Below are 17,405 nucleotides of genomic sequence, written 5' to 3'. Positions count from 1 at the left end.
TCCTCCTCCTCCTCCTCCTCCTCCTCCCCCCTTCCCCCTCCCCCTCCTCTTCCTGCTCCTCCTCCTCCTCGTCCAGGTATTATTTGATCCTGTTCCATGACAAATCTATTTCTTCTGGAATAGAGTAATACACTGAAGTTTATATTTGATTTGTAGTTTCTAAAATTACAGTAAAAAAATCCTACTCTTTATGAATAATAAAATAATAAAAGAATGCTTAGTTAGACTTGCAACTACACATCTCAAAATAATTGAATAGGGTGAGCAAGATGGCTCAGGGAGGGAAGGTGCTTGTCCCCAAGCCTGACAAAGTGAGTTCAGTTCCTGGGACCCACATAATGGAAGGGAAGAACTGGTCCTCACGTGTCCTCTGCATTGGTGTGCATTCATATTCACTCTCTCTCTCTCTCTTGCCTGCACCCCTTTGTCTCTTTCTGTAAAGGCAAAAACTAAAAACTAATCAAATAACTAATTAAAATGTGGATTGCATCTTCATATTCACTAACACATCCCTTTGCTAAAGATTTGTTTACCACTGGTCTAAAAATCTCCATAGAAACTCTTCAAGTTGTATGTAATTGTGTGTTTAGTAATCATGTAGAAAAGTCATCATTATTGCTACTGCCACTCACTATTCAGAGTACTTAGCACTAAATATCCAGGTAATTTAGGTAGTATTTACAGTTATAAGCCATAAGGGGCTGAGTAGCTGTCTCTACAAAGAAAGTTGTCTGTAAGCCATAAACAGAGGCCAGGTTTTAGAGATGGTTAGCTACAACCAGTTTCCTCGTCTTTTCAATGAATACACATTGTTTTAGGCTGTGGATATCTGCCTGTGAGATTACCTGGTGAGGACCTCCACACTGTACAAAAGGGCTTGTAGTGATGTGGCTAGAGCAGCTGTGGCAGCAATCTCCTCCCGGGCAGCAGGCACTGTCTCTACCTGGGACGTCTGCCTCTTCATCTTCTGTAGGTAGCATGGAACTAAAGCCTCCAAGACCATCAGCATCTGAAGGCTATAAGTACCAGAAAGAAAGCAAGGTCACATCGCATTGGACCCTGTGACATCCAGGCGCACGGAATCGGCACCAGAGGAATTCTATTCCCTTTCTTGTGTAACACCAAACAATAGCAGTGAAAGCTCCTGGATGTGTTGACTATCGTTCATTGATTCAGCACCCAACAACAGGTGAGAAAGCCTCTCTTAATGAGACATGGGCTAAGTAAGAAGAATTAGCTGTTTGTGCAAGTGGCGGGAAGAAGAGTGGAATATTGGCAGGGTGCTACAGACTGTTCCGAGTAGCAGGCTTCATTCCCCAGCAAAGCCTCTGTTTGAGAATGTGTTGAGGGCAGTTTTTCAGCCGAAGTAATTCTGAGACACCATTAAATCCTTTCCTAAGAAGCTGCCTTCGGAAGCTTAAGCCATTTTGAAGCACGAGTTGGTAGAGGCTGTTATTTTGATGGAATCTGGCAATGCGTCCTTACGAGAGTGAGAGGACACGCCTCACTGGATAGGAGGCACACTTGGTGGAGTAAAGAGCTGTCAGAAACCCCAACTTAAAGAGAAGATGGAATCAAAACACCAAGCATTTCTGCCATGTCTCTTTCAGCACCAGGCCCTACCTTCTGAAGGGATAGCTGCATAGACTCAGAACACTATGGTAAGAAGGTGACAATAATCCGAAGCATCTAACTGATGATATGTAGAATACAAAATAGAACAGGATGTTTGTGTTCATTCTAGACTGATTCCTGGAACTGAGTATTTCAGGAGGGACAGGGAACTGGGAGCAAGGCCACAATACAGACTGCAGATTTTCTTCTATTAAATACCCCAGTCAGACGGCCATCTACCTTTTGCATAATGTCTATTTCTCATTAAAGATGACAAAAACCCGGAGCTTTTTATTTATCCCTGATGTTTCTTTCCAGAAAAGAGCTCAATTAAGACAAATCCTGGCTACCTTTTGTCCTTTATTCATTCAGTTGCAGGGGAGAGGAGACACCCATCTTAAAGAGCAGATGTACAAAGACAGTGAGCAAAGTAAGCTTGGCTCCTCTTTCCCTGGAGTGTGTGCCAACAGAGCAGGAATGTTAAAAGGAGATGAAACTTAGGTATCCGACCAGAGCCAACTTCCTGGAACTGGGGTGACTCACTTCCTATGTGAATCATTTGCTTCCCTGTTTGAGTCAAAATAAAACAGGAGATTTATATCGCTGTCCTTTGTGTCCTCCGTCCTCAGAGGGGGTTTTCACAGATGGTTTAAATGTCTGTTACGAAATTTTGTCTGCTAACAGCTTGTAATTATGTAAGTGGAAAAATATTTTTTAACAAGAGTAAACATCTTTGCCTCTGTATAGAATTCCAAATTTGGGGATTTCAAATTCAGGAAGATTTACAGTAGTTTTCAGAACTTCTGCTATTAAAAAAAAATTCTAAATTTGGTGTTTTGGGAGATTGCTCATCAGAATGTTACAGAAAGATATGCCAAACACAAGCTCCCTCATTCAGTTTCTTTTCTTTCCTACGCCTACTCATCACCAGGGACAGAAAGGAAGGCTGTGGTTACCGCACCTTCGGAATGACTCAGGAGCGTAAGCCACCACGGTGACGCAGAGCTTGATGGCTTCACTGATGGAGAATGTCAGGTCTTCATTTCCATAGCAGAAATCTGCAAAGATGCAGTATGTGTGACTCCAGGAGAGTAGTCAGCATCAGTACCAAAGACCTTGTCTTTCCTGTGTCATTTGGCCTTTTATCGCTTAAGATTTTCATTTCTCATCTGAAGGGAGCAGAATTCTGCTTCCCACATTCAAACAACTGGATCACACATAAGGGAGATTTTAACAATCTCAACTAACAGAAGCTACTCAGGCACTTTAATTGCCTGAGGTAGAACAGAAAGCTTTATCTTTGAATGATATCTAATTCTATTCACCACATAACTACGAAAGACCATTAGAGAAGTCTATTTGCTTAGAACTGATTAAATTAAACTGTTCGAGTGGGGGTCTATGAGAAATGTTCTACTATGATTTTCACAACAGAGGATTCCTTATTCTATAGATTCTCAAGAAATTAAAGCCAAGAACATTATAAAAAAATCTACTCACTCAAAGTGTAACATTGTTCTATTTGTTTTTGATCTAGTTGTACATACTATATAATCATTTTGGTTATGCATAGTTATAAGTGATTATAGACATACATACATTTATTTGAATAATTGCAATAAGAAAAAAAGAATGCTGGGGTGGGGTTGTATTTACCTAGTGACTTAAGGGGTTTCTCAGCTTTAACCAGCTCTAGAATGTCCAGTATATCAGTGGTTTCTCCCTCCAGAGACTGTAGCAAGTCAAACAGACACTGAGCAGACACGCCTTTGCTGGACCCTGTATTGGCAGCATCCTACATAAAAATAAAACAAAAGAAACCACTTTCAGTTCATTGATTGTCACGTTAGTACTAATAGTGCCAATTGGAAATTCAAAATTTGTAAGGCAAATATATATATGATATATAATATATATATACATCAGAATATCTATGTGCAATTCAACTTATATAACTCTGACATTCTGCTGAAGAATTTTAGGGCTCTACAAATGCCAGCAGTAAGTCACACATGTTTTAAGCTTCCTTCCTGTCCACTCTGGAGTTTTGCAACACCTTGTCTGCCTCTGCACTCTGCCCAAACACAAGTGGTGCCTGACTCCCTGGTTGCCTTTAAAAGTTCTCTTTGGTAGGTTTTCACTTGTTACTCAGCTCTTACTCACCGGGAACTCCAGGAGAGGGGCCACACTAGCAAACAGCTGGAGGACAAAGGGCTTCCTGTGTAGGATGTAGAACTGGTGGCAGGCAAACTCGATGGCGCGACGTAGTTGTGGGTTGCTTTCATAGTCTGAGTATACCTACAGAGAAATAGCCCCATACTTAGAAAATGCCTTCACAGTGTGCCAGAGTGGTGTTTACTTATAAAACTTCCCATAGCGCTAGGAAATTCAGAAAGGGGCTAATGTATCCCAGTGGTAGTATGGAATATAATATAGCATCAGCTTTCTTGAGATAACTTGGTGATAGACATAAAATTCCTATAAACCATAAACATAATTTCTAGATTTTTTCCCCCAGGAAGCTTATGACTAGACATTTATTTCAACGAAAGAAGTAGTCATAAAGTTTACCTTAAAATACCTGCTTCTGACTAGTTGTAATAGTGAAAAACTTGAAATAAGTTAATAATAAGTGGTAGCTTGTTAAACTGATTATGGTACGTGTATTATGTAAATAAACCACACTTTCATTATCTACCCATCAGTTGATGGGCACCTGGGCTGTTTCCTGGCTGCTATGAACAGACCAACATAGAACAGGGACAGGCAGGCATCTCTGTAGTAGCTCCAGCATCCTTTGGGCGCACGGCCATGAGGCGTAAAGGTGGATCGTGTAGTAGATATCTGTTTAGCTCCTAGGCATCTTCACTCTCATCTCCAGAGGTGGCACTAGCTTGTGTTTTTCCCAGCTCTGGGTAAGAGCTGCCCCTTTCCACATCCTCGCCGGCCCCGTCCTCATTTGTTCTAGGGGTTTGTCTGCTGGTTTGAGATCTTTGTCCATTCTGACCGGGGTAAAATAAAATCTCAAAGTGACAGAAGTGTAGTTGTTGATGCTTTAAAGCTCAGTAGCTGTACGAAATTCACACGATGGTCCTTGTTACTAGAAAAAGGCTATCCATTTGAATATATAGTGTAACGTAGTTTTATTTTTTGAGGCCTGTGTGTAGATATTCAGGGAGCAGAAATGTTTTCTGGGAAGAAGAGTTGCAGGTGACCTGCATGTTTTGTTTAAACTGTATTGTCTCAGTTTTACAGTGAGTGTAATTATGCTGGGTAAAAGAGGAAATGCTATTACTTGAAAAATGAGGCAGACAGTCCTGTGGTACCAAACAGGTTTCTTGCCATCACTGGAAGAAGCAGATTGTACTTTGTACAGACATACACTACTTTCATAATGTTCAATAAAATGTTCCCCCAAACAGACAGCTTTAATTAGCCCCAGGTCCTGTCTGACTTATCTTCAGTACTGAGCTCCAAGTAGAGCCAGGTGCACACTGGACAGAAAAAGTCACCTCCTCCTATCCCTTGCTCCTAAATGTATGGCATTAGAAATCCCTGTTCAAACTGAAGCCACAACAGATGGCAGTCGGCCATCCAGCTCCCTCAAGGACAGCTCAGAGTGTCCCTCGCTGTCCACAATACCTGCACTACGACAAGGCTTGGTAAAAACGCACACTGCTGGGCCCTCACACAGAGCTTCTTACTTGGCAGGTCTGAGATGGGGCCCAGCAGAGTGAATTGTTGGGGAATCCCGAGGCTGCTGATCCAGATGCCACATGTTTGGAGTTACCCTGCTATGTGACATGGGAAGACCATCCCAGTTCCTAACTCTGGGGCAGTATCTCAGGTCAGCACCGAATAGTGTGAGCTCTTGAAAAAGCTGGGTGCCCTCTGCGGTAACAAAAGAGATAACTCTGTCATGGAAATGCTTCTTTACAGATATTATCAGATTGCTTGGTCTGAGCAGGGCTGGGTTACTCTTGTAGCTGGGATAAGAGAGAGGCCCCTTGGTCTTGCAAACTTTATATGACCCAGCACAAGGGAAGGCCTGGGCCAAGTAGTGGGAGTGGGTGGGTAGGGGAGCAGGGAGGGGGGGGTATAGGGAATTTTCGGGATAGCATTTGTAATGTAAATAAAGAAAATAATAAAAAAAATAAATGTAAAAAAAAAAAAAAAAAAAAAAAAGAGTGTCCAGGCACCTGCAGCATGGTGGGGAGAATCCACTGGTAGCCACTGAGAGAGAAGAGGTGGTTGAAGTGGACAGCTGTGTTGATGACAGTGGCCGCGTACTGCCGGAGCAGGGCGCTGTCTTCTGGATGGAGAATCAGAGCCCCATTGAACACATTGAGAAAAAGCATGATTTCGTCTCCCCAGGGAAACTCGCTCGGCATGCCCAGGAACATCTCCTCCAGGAGCTGGATCCACAGGCTCTTCTGCAGGGTGTCAAGACCAAACAGTTCCTTCCCAGCTGTGAGAACGGGAAACAGCAGAGGCAGAATTAGCCCCACACCAGCCCTGTCAGCATAAGCCCACGATCAAATGCCAGGGCGCAACCATTTCCCGTGTGTTTGTTCCCATTCCAGAATATGTCCAGCCAAAAGGTTTCCCAGCCCAGCACTTCTTGCATCTCTAAGGATCTGTGCACACTTCTTTGATTGCACTCTAGGCAAGCCAGGACAGGTATTTGCAGTGCTGTGCTGTTAAAAACTGCATCGCTGAAAGAGATATTGTAGTTGGACAATGGTTAGGGTTGGCATCAGTGCCTGCCTTTTCTTATCTCTGTTTAGATCAGACCACACTCTCTCTCCTTCTCTCTTTCTTTTAATTTTAATTTTTTATTTACTTTATATCTGATCACAACTCCCTTCCCTCCTCTCTTCTCAGTCTCACCCTTACAAATCCTCCCCTTTAGTGACCCTTTCACTTCTCTTTAGAGGAGAAGCCCCCTTGGGTACCACTCCACTTTGGGGCATCTAGTGCCAGCAGGTGTAGGCACGTCCTCTCCCACGGAGGCTCAACCAGGCGGTCCAAGTAGCGGGGAAGGGGATCCAATGGTAGGGAACAAAGCCCGAGACAGCCTCAGTTCAATTTTTTTAAGGGACCAGAACTCTTTCTGTTAGAAATTCTGAAGTAAAGAGATCTTAACTGAAGTTGCTTCTCAGCTGGGTCTCTTGCTATTTCTTTGGCTCTATCACACTTCAGGCATAAGTTTCACTAAAATGTAAAGAACTTAAATGAGCATATCCAATGAGTTTTGCAACAATATGTTGTTGAGCCCTGCACAGCCTTAGTGGGGACGGAGTGGCATGGCTCCTGCCCCTGCGACAGAGCCCCGGTAAGCCTCCATGAGTGTGGATGGCTGCTGTGGGCGTAAGGCTTGTTTGTGTAACAATGTACAGTATTTTTCTGGGCTCAGTACCTGCACTGGAGGACACTTTCCTTCCAAGGAATGTCCTCCCTGTTATCTTTATTGACTCCATGATAATTAGAAACAGCTTGAGTCCAGAAGTTGAAGGTGTGGCTATGTCTCAGCAAAATAGTAATTGCTGGGACCTTCAGGACAGCCCGTAAGGCTGTGGAAAAGAACTCTAAAACTATGAATTTAAAAATATAATTTCTCAATCATGCAAAAATATAAGGATGCAAATGAATTATGCGGGGCTCCATGAATCTAATAGAACAAGGCAGCTATACTAAGCTTGTCAGAAAGATACAAAGGCAGGCAGATTCCTGAGCTCAAGGTCAGCCTGGGACCCAGCAAGTCCAGGCCCAGGTGTGGTAGAAATGGTAATTTCAGGACAGGGTCCCAATCCAACTAGTTTATCGTCTGTGCTTAGCAGAGGTAGGCAGATCTCGGCAATCTTTTCCAATGTTAGAAGAAAATGTGTGTTTGCTGTTTCCTAAGAATTAAGGGGCTGGGGCCATGGAGTGCTAATTCATAGGATAATCAAAAGGAATGTTTATGTAATAATGTAACTATTTTCTGTAACAGGTACTAGCTGTGGAAGGAAGTAAATGACTGATTTGATATGTAAAATAAAAAGTGGGCTGCCTGATATGGGCCAGCACAGCCTGAGATCAGTTCTTGTTTCGAATTTCTCTGGAGAGAGCTGAGCTGTCTGGAGATCTCTGGAGAGTGAAAACAACTCTCCAAGAATTTTTTTCTAACAGGATTTCTGTTTTGGTCAGGAAATTTAAGATTTTTTAATAGCAGCTTTCTGATTTCAGTCAAAAACAAACAAACAAACAAACAAACCAAACATGAGCTATCCAGATTCATAGCTTTTATAATTTTTACTAGGCAAGAGAGAGATGTCTCAGGGAGAGAGAGCTGTCTCAATCAGAGAGTTTTTACAATAGCAAGGAAAAGCTGTCTAGATTAGAGCAGAACACACAGAGAGAGGGAGGGAATGGAGAGAGGGAGGGAGGGAGGGAGAGGAGGGAAGAGGAAGAGGGACAGGGAGAGGGAGGAAGGGAAGGAGGGAGGGAAGGAGAGAGGCAGGCTGGCAGACAGGGAGCTCAGCCTGGAAAGCATTCTCTACAGGCTCTAGGCTGCCAGCTTGGACCCACAATTTGACTTTGAGTCATTTGTTTTCACCATTCCCAGACACCCCTTCTCTCAGAGCTCCCTCCAAGCTGAGACGGGCCCTTGGCAGTATGTACTCAGGTACACAAAATCCAAGGACTATGTAGCTAAGTTTTGTGCTTTCCTAAAGTTCCCTCATGCCTTTGCCAACTTCTTCCCAGCCCAGAGACATCTACTGTTCTGACTTGTGCAGGATTAGCTTGGCTCCTTTAATCTTCTTATGCACTCAATCTGAGTTTGAACACAACCTCCAGCCTACCACTGTGAGGAATCCTAAGCCAAGAGGAATGGTGAAATGGCTTATTTGTTTGTTTGTTTTTTATTTTTTCCCGTAGTACCTTGCGGGTCACTGAAGAGAGAAAACTCAGCATCTATTGCACTCCGAGGGAAGGAGGGCAGACGAAGAAGGTCCTCCTGGAGCATGGAGACATGTGACTGCTTGTGGGCTGTGGGGATCTTCTGGGTTAGGGAGATGAGGAACAAAACCCGCCCTACTTCCTCCAGCTTCCGGGTGAACACCTGGAGGGGCAGACGGAGAGTGGAGTTAGGAACTTGAAGAGTGGAGACTCTGAAGATGATGAAATGAAACAGGGAGGGGTAGAAAGAGGGAAGGGTGTTTTTACCACATAGGAAGAAGAGACAGTGTTTAATGGACTCTCCGTCCCTGGTGCTGTCTGAGCTCAGGGACGCTATGGCCTCGAGAAGCACAAGGAAGGGTTTGTCAAGAGAGTCCAGAACTACACAGAGCCGCGTTTGTGTGGGCATCCTAACACAGAAGCCTTTCTCTAATGGGGAGCTGGCACTTACAATTGCTGCTGCTTCTCCACAGATGCCTTAAGCTGTTCCCTGGTGGTTCTGTTTTTTTTTTTTTTTTTTTTTTAACAAAAGGACAACTTGGAATCTAGGAATGCATTATTCATAGAAAAGCTGATAGTTCCTAGATAACCCATTTGTTCCAGAGTTTGGAAGGCATGTTTCCTGGCTCTCCGTCTCTGGCTCTTCTTTTCTCTTGGTAATCACTGGGCCAAGGGCTAGGATTAGGAAGTTCCTGAGTCATGAACAGTTATTGCAGAAAATTATGGTAATGCCAGACCATAACGTCTTCATCTCCCTGGGGGACTTAGATATCTCGAGAGTCTAGCCTGGAGTAGAGAGCACAAGAACCCTGTTTATGGCACTCTTTAAAGTGTGGTTTTAAACGTGATATTCACAAACACGTGCCTGTGAAGTGCTTTTGACTATTTTGCTGTCAAAATTGAGGGCTGAGGTCACTCTGGTGAGGTCTGTGACATTGTTCATGGTGAAGACCTTTCAGCTTTAAGCCAGCACCTTTCACCTGGCCGTAGACACAGCATCTTCTTTCTTTTAAAAGCAGTTTAGGCAGTTAATGCTAGCCATCTTAAAGATTTATTTCAGTGTTCTCAAACATTGCCATCCTCACTTATCTCACACACAGTATTCTAATGTGAAATTAGCATCGTTGATGTGTACAGAAGAATTGAATTGATCGCTATCTTCAAATTCTTCTTTATATACTTTACTTAAAAAATAAAAATTAATAAAACATGTGCACATTAAAATTTTACTAAGAAAATGATCAGTTTTGGAAGGGTGTATAAAGTCATGTTTTGCATGCAGATTGCTGAGTTTCCTAAGGTCAGAGTCTGATTTGAGATCAAGCATGTGAATGCTATTCTGCTTTTCAGTATCAAATGTAAGCACAACTGCTTGGCTGTGTCTTTTCCTGATTTAAAAAAAAATGTCAGATTCGTAGTTATCTGCTCAGTAGGAACGGAATCTAGATCGCTACTTCTTAGTTCAATGCTCTTTTGAGATGCATATTCTTACTTATTTTCATCTGGGTTAAGTGTGTGTCAGTAGTGTATGAACTGTACTATTTATCCTTTGTGTGCAGGTGGTATGTGAGTGTAGACAAGCATGCTTGCCCGAGGTCAGTTTTTTCTGTCTTCCTCTATCACTTTCAATCTTTTTTTTTTTTTTTTTTTGGCTCAATCTTATTTTTGAGATCAGCTATTGCTGAGCCCAGAGCTCACGGTTTTATTGAGGGTAGCTGGCCGGAAAGCTCCGTGGATCTACTGCCTTCTTCTTTCCCCTAGTGCTAGGATTATAGCTACACACTACCACAGCAAGCACTTTAACCACTGAGCCATCTTCCCAGCCTCTAAGTTTTTCTTTATTTGAGAGGTCTCATGGAGTCCAGGCTGTCCTTGAAATTCATATGTCGCTGAAGATGAGCTTAAACTCCAGATCTGACTTCATCTCCCAGTCACACACTATTGTAAGTCACTTATGTACTTTTTAATATTATTTTATAAAAGTATACTCATACCTAGAAAGTAGCCAGTCAATAAGTTAGAGTATTTCTATTATATGCTTCATATTATCCCATGTGAGTTTCTCTGAATACATTACACACCATGATCCAATAGTAGAAAACTTGCATTTTTGAGGGCGCAATCTTTTGAGCATGGTCATTCACCACTCATTATCTAAAGAGAGGTATATAATAGAATTGCACACTCTCAAGGCTGAGAGTGTGTTTACAGATTACCTTCCCCCAAACATGACCCAGAATAAAAAGGCATGGTTAAGCACCTGCTTCTGAATGAGCTCCTGCCCCTTTTCCGGATGCATATGTACGAGGTTCAGCTGTGGTGAGACGGACCTCCGGAAGGGATAAATGTCTCGAACATAGGTCTGTGGTGGGTTACACACAGAGAGAAAAAAACCAGTTCAAAAGTAGTTATTTTGATTTTCATTTCTTCTTTATCCAAAACTCAGGTAGATAAAAATATTCATTTATTTTCTAATGGTTTTTATTCTTGTTACCTTACACTCCTCATTTGCATAGAACACTAAAAAAGGCAAACCTTCCTCTTCAGGAAAGCTTCACTCTGCCCAGTCTGGCTGCCCACTGTCAGCACTGGGTACAAGGTCAGGAGATACATTGATCTGTTAGAGGGTTAATCTAAAGTGAGGCTGGGGACCACCTGAGGTGTTATTCTCTTAAGTTCCTTTCTGTGTGGTATTTGGCCACATCAATGAGAAGAGCTGCCAATACAATACAAAAATGTGATTTATCCACCCATATCAACTGTGACAAGTAGTTAACTGCTTAAGCTGGCATATCTCCTGCAGTGACTACAATTACGCCAGCGTTCCTACCATTCTCACTTTCCCTTTACAAATAAGGACATTCAGGGGTAGATAGGTAAATCAATTGCCCTGGAGCCAAAGAGACCCAAGTGCGCATGCTTACAACCTGAATCAGTGATGCTTTATTCATAGTAATCTGCACTTAAGAAGGGTTTGGTGAGCCCCGACACAACTCAGCATGGGCATCATGACTGCAGACTTACCTTGTTGTAGTGGATGAGGTTCCATCGTTTATCCATGAGAAAATAATGTGTTGACTGGGATTCTGGGATGTTGAAAAACTCCAGACACTCCTAGAACAATAGCAACACATTTTATAAATGTCTATGGAGAGTATATTACTTGGTCGATGGATAGTACGCTAGGAAAACACAGGGTAATTGTTACAGGGGCAAGAGGACTTATAGTGCTAAATTGACCTAAAGGAAAAATATCAAAGACTGGTAATGTAAATCATCTAAAGTGGCACAGCTTTAATCCTGATCAAGTGCTAGTCTGTGAAGGGACAGTGGCACCTAGCAGGCATGGGATTAGGGAAAGCATGCTTTGTAACAGCATCAAGAATACGCCAAACTATAATGCATCCACTGATTATTGAGAACTATCTCCAGAGCTTTCCATGGGAAAACTTGTATTATCAAACTGCTATGCTACTTCTGTTAAAGGCAACTGGCCAGGGAGGTCCTATGATTCATGTTACACTGGCCACAGTAAGCCATGGAGGGAACACTCTGTCTGAATCTTGATATCTGCCATTCAACTCAAGTATCCAGATGTGGTGTTAAGAGCTTGATAGCTTCCAAGGACCTTACATATTCACTGGAGATCTTGAAAAAGTCTGAAACAGAAGTCATGGTACCCACTACATTTTCTACTTAGATTAGGATTCAGGACTGGGTTCCGGTCTTACCTCGTGAGGTAAGATTACTGAAGACTTGGGCTCCAGATGAGTGGAGATTGATAGCCTACTTATTACTTTACACCACAAGCCTTGCATGCACGAGTAGCGATCAACTGTAATTCTTTTGAGGAGGATTGTTATCACAGCTCTTAGAAAATGTTTGTGTTTTTATGGGTTTTCTGTGTGTACAAATGTATGTGTCTATGCATTTGTATGTGTTTCTTGTGGTTTTTCTTTAATTTTTTCTTTTGTTTTGTCCTAGTCTGGTGTGTCTGTTTGTTTGTTTTAGATACTTGTTCACCGTGTAATGAGAGAGAAAGAAAGGCTATGGATTTGGGTGAGGTGAGGAGGATCTGGGAGGAGCTGCAGGAGAGGAACCATGATCAGAATATATGATATGAAAAATATTTTCATCTTCAATTTCAAATTAAAAGTTCTGTACTCAATTTTAGATTTAAAAAATCTATTTTCAATTAAAAAGAGAAAAAAAATCTTTCTTTGCCTACCTGATTTTTTTTCCTAAGGAATATATGTCCTGCATATAGATTCCACTTGGTATTATATCATTTGACAGACTGAATTTACTTTGTGAGCAAAACCATGGCACATTAAAAACCTAAAACAGTAGCACCAAATATTCCTAAACCAGATTGTACAGCTTTCGGGGGAGTTGGAAATAACATTCAAGGCAGCACTGTTGTTTGGGACAGAATTTGCCCAATTTTGAGTGCTTGAATGCAGAGTTAAAACATCAGTTACAAGTGGGGGAACTTACATAAGTGTACAATAGAAGAGGAAACCCTGGAGAGTGAAGAACTGGGTGTGTTCATTTGAGTACAGAAAATGCCACTTACTTTAACTCCAAAACATGTTTACTGCGGGGGTATGGCTATGCATAAAAATCATTTCTGTCAAACACAAGACAAAACTCTCCTACCTTCAGCAGGGCTTCGAACTGGGTGTCTTCATGCACTGGCAGCTGGGTTGGGATATCACACTCATTCTGCCCATGGACGACCAAGGTTTTGGTACCTATTCAAGATACATGTAACGGTAACCATGAACATAGTCTTTCATGTAAGTTTGTACTTAAGGCATAAAACATTAAAATTAAAATAGTGTCAACAAGCTGATGTCCATTGTTGTTATCAATGCTCTTTTCACATTAGGTAGCTTGTTCTTGAACCAGGAAATAGGGTCTTACCTAGCTCAGGCTGATGAAAAATTAGCTATGTTGGCAACCTCTTAAGAATGTGAGTACCAATATGGCTTTTTTGATATTAAAAAATGGCCTATTGTTCTTTTGTATACTCTACAGAGCATACAAATACATAATCATCCATGTCACCTGTTGGATGGTTATCACAAACCAGGCCTTTCAAGGGAGCATTTGATATATACAAACTAATGTGTCCATCACAATTGTGAGTTAGTATTCACATTTATATATCAGCTAAATGGAGAAGCATGAAAAATGGTTTTATTTTTCCCACAGCTAATGTCATTTCTAAATCTAATGAAGGGCAGTGTTGATTTTAACACAGACTTCTTGACTGCCGGAACCTGTATTCTCACCTCTGCATATACTCTTTCTCTTTATTTCCATCTGCATTTCATGATATTCTCCACATGGGGATAAAGCATTAGTAAAATCTTCATCTTAGGGACAAGCCCGATGTGCTGTGTGAAGAGGAACTAACTGTATCTAGAGTTTATGCTACATGTTGTGTTCTTTTCTAATTCTCCCTTTTCCTGTTTTTTTTTTTTTTTTTTCCTTCTCTTCCAGCTTTTCATAAAGTCTCCTCTCATTGGGTTTACAAAGCCCAGGGTCCTTGCCATACAAACAATGTCATTCAAACAGCAGTGCCAAAAATTCACTCACAATGGCTTTCAGTTTAACAGGTCCTCTGCTACACACTTAGATAAATCTTTAACCTTGGCTACTCTTCAAGGTCTGATTCACAGGCACTCTCTTCAGATGTCTGCCTTTTCATCTCACAAGCTCTGACTTTTGAAGGGGCTATTATATTTCCTCTGACACTTCTAAACAAAAATTCTTAAATGCATTCAATGCCAGGGGTTAGAGCTCTATTTTTCTTGTGAATGAAAAAGTCCCATGTCTTTTGAAGGATGATAAACATATCCATGTATCAATATACATGTGGATGTACCTGGCATGGAAGCAGTGACCAGAAGCTTCACTTCGCATTGTTCCTTCTTCATAGTCTGCTTGAGATCCTTGAAGAAGAGGCCCTCCACATACCCGACCACCTCCCACAGGAAGGTCAGTGTGGCAGAGATGGCGTCCATACCCCACTCACACGGGGTCCTCACAAAGTACATGATTAGCCCCACCTGAAGCAAGACACCAACAATGACAGAGTCACATTCTTCCTACACACTTGTTCCCATTGTCTTGGCTTTTGTTTTTAAGATGAAATCCTCTTAACATTCATATAGTCTCTGCTCAAATGTTTCTGTAACACTTCTAATGACACTAATCGGGAGAAGAGACGACAGGAGAACTTGACCAAGCTGGACCTCACCTGGATTGGGCACTTATTTTTTTCCCCTGGGCTAGTCAACAAATGGACACTGAGAAAGAAGACCAAATTAGTCTCAGACAAGATAAAGGGATTGCAATCATGTCTACACATCTAGGTTTGTGGTGAGAGCTAAGTTTAGCAGGCTGCTATAGATGCTTGTGCACATGGATATTTCCCTCGTAAAAGAAAGGGAGAAAACATCAACAAAGACATTTGTTTGTTCTCTGCCTGGATTGAGGGACAGTTTCAGAGTAGTCAACATTCTCCAGCCCTCAAGCTGCATGCATATTCATTTGGAATTTACAGAGAAGGGTGTGAAGAAACATGTAAATCTTGGAGGGGTCGGAGAGAAGCTGTCCAAGCAAGATAAAGCATAAAGAGCTGCTATGGAAAACTACACTTGCAATTTCGTCCTAGAGGGTGAGCACGTGTGTTTTAAACGGCAAAGTAGGAAAAGGGGATGGGGAGGCTAAAAAGTATCATAAGACAGTTGCCTGATGCTAAAAGGAGGACCAAGACAGTAACATATTGAGGATCTACCACATGCCAAAGATCGAGCCAGGCAGAGCTTGCTCACACTAAAAGTGGAAACTTCTGCTGACCATCCTTCAGTTATACAATTATTGGGAATTTATTGGAAGGGGTTTTCCATATCGCTTTCGCCATGTTCCTGATTCCTACGAGAAAATTCCACTAGCTGCTGAAACTCACCAAGTAGTTGAACAGGATGTGTGATGTTTGAGCTGGAAAGTCTCCAATATTTAAGAGAAGTTTGCGGAGCATGTACATTAGCTCATCCTGGAAGAAGAACAGACCCAGTCAGCCACCATGCTGACAGAACCTGACTGCTTGAAACTAGAGGGTAATTTTCCTTACTTTTGCCCATTTGTCTATTTCAACTATGTCCACCACTTCAGCATGGTAGAGGAGAAATTAACTACCCATTGAAACTGATAGTACCTGTGATCCTTATTATTTAAATGAGCCAGAATACCTTTCCTTTATGGATAATATATAAATATCACCAAGCCGCAGATGGTTTTATTTTTAAATAAAACTTGGCACAGTGTCAACAGGTAAATCCTGTTAGAGTTAGGTACTTGGTTGTACTTGTGATAGCTGCCAGGTATAATGGGAATGTGGGGACCTAATCTGAGAAACTAATACACGCACTAGGTTAACCGACTTTCCAAATTTAGTTACCTAGGTTTCAAATCAATACGATAAAAGGAAGCAAAGGAAGGTAAATCGAAATGTCTGAAGTTAAACTTACTTCCCAGAAACCAAACTTAATCTTCTAGTGAAGATAATCACCACAGAGATCCGAGTAAAATCTTACACCAGTTTGTTTTCTTAAAGTCCAGGAAACTATTCTTATTTGACACCTTACAGGTAGTCTGGTAAATTAGCTTTTTGGGTGAGAGAGAAAACTAATATATTTGAATAACCCCACTAACATTCCAGGCTACCAAACAACTAGAATTCCATAAATTATCTAACTCTTAAAAATATAAAACTGTATTTAGTCTTTCTCTAAAGTATTGAAAATATTTAAAGTCGGGTTACCAAGCAATGTACCATGCACACTTGGAGAAATCAATTACTGGAAACATCTGAATTGAAATTCCAAAATTTAATATCATTTGTCATTACGTAAAAGGCATCTATCGGCTGCATCTTGAAGGACACTGACAGCACAGGCAGCTCTGTAAAGTTCCTCGCTTGCTTTCAGTGGAGTGCACGCTAACAGCTAGCTACTGATAAGGAACAGGAACTCACTTGTCTATTGCTGATGGTCAGTTTTTCCAGAAAATGTCGAAGAACCGTTGATGGATCTTCAATTAGACAGTTCCACAAGACTTGCTGGGCCACAGCACTGACTTTAGGATAGAAAATAAATGGCCATAAGTCCATTAACCAGAAAAAATTTTTGAGCAATTTACTAAGCTTTGATGAGTTCTTTCTTTCTACTTTCAAAGGTTTTCTGAAGTTGAACTTCTATCATGTGAGTCTCAGGGATCTAGTTGCTGACCTGCCAGATAAGTGGTACCCAATGGTCCAATAGGAGTATGGTGGTTATCAGGGAAACTGACCACTTTCTGATCAAGGCCTCTTCACAGGATAGATTTCACGGCTGTTATTGTACTTTGGTCAATAGCCCATGACTAGGGAGAACACAGGCTCTGCTGGAAACCTACTGGTGTTTTACTAAATGGTCATGTTGTCAAACTACCTTCTCAATGTTTGTGTTTATAACTACAGGCGTGTGCTGCTCTGAACCTTGGTCAAAGAAGCTCCTTTTGTTGGAAGAATTGCTTAAGACAGAGACTCATGATTGCTTCAAGCCCTGAGAATAAGTGGTTGCAAGGATTCAGCTATTCAGTGGCTATTCTGTACAAACTGCCTCCCATCTAAGCCTCAGGAAATGTTGTGAATGAGTCTGTAGAAAAAACATTAGGAGCCAGCAGATAGAGAATTACTATAAAATGCTTTCTTTTGAATAGAACATAGTGGATACAGAATCAAACCACAGCAGATGCTGTTGACTGCAGAAGACTAAAACATCAAAACTCCAGTGTGG

General features: G+C 41.6%; 1 protein-coding gene across 6 annotated transcripts in view; it reads right to left on the bottom strand.

Annotated features, from left to right (window-relative positions):
• Positions 1-17,405, bottom strand: part of Unc80 (unc-80 homolog, NALCN channel complex subunit) — a 194,074-nt gene that overhangs the window by 43,046 nt on the left and 133,623 nt on the right. For all 6 annotated transcript variants that reach the window (XM_021198105.2, XM_029538632.1, XM_029538631.1 and 3 more), the window contains 12 exons: positions 16,604-16,704; positions 15,536-15,622; positions 14,450-14,633; positions 13,216-13,310; positions 11,581-11,670; positions 10,817-10,918; positions 8,539-8,719; positions 5,814-6,082; positions 3,778-3,912; positions 3,271-3,409; positions 2,576-2,672; positions 846-1,016 (listed from right to left, as the gene is read on the bottom strand). In XM_021198105.2, the coding sequence (XP_021053764.1) occupies positions 846-1,016; positions 2,576-2,672; positions 3,271-3,409; positions 3,778-3,912; positions 5,814-6,082; positions 8,539-8,719; positions 10,817-10,918; positions 11,581-11,670; positions 13,216-13,310; positions 14,450-14,633; positions 15,536-15,622; positions 16,604-16,704 (1,651 nt within the window). The remainder of the gene's footprint in view (positions 1-845; positions 1,017-2,575; positions 2,673-3,270; positions 3,410-3,777; positions 3,913-5,813; positions 6,083-8,538; positions 8,720-10,816; positions 10,919-11,580; positions 11,671-13,215; positions 13,311-14,449; positions 14,634-15,535; positions 15,623-16,603; positions 16,705-17,405) is intronic.

This window comes from Mus pahari, chromosome 5 (assembly GCF_900095145.1).
Source record: "Mus pahari chromosome 5, PAHARI_EIJ_v1.1, whole genome shotgun sequence".
In the NCBI taxonomy this organism is placed as follows: domain Eukaryota; kingdom Metazoa; phylum Chordata; class Mammalia; order Rodentia; family Muridae; genus Mus; species Mus pahari.
The sequence above is the reverse complement of the archived record's forward strand: the minus strand, read 5'-3'. Positions and strand labels throughout refer to the sequence as shown.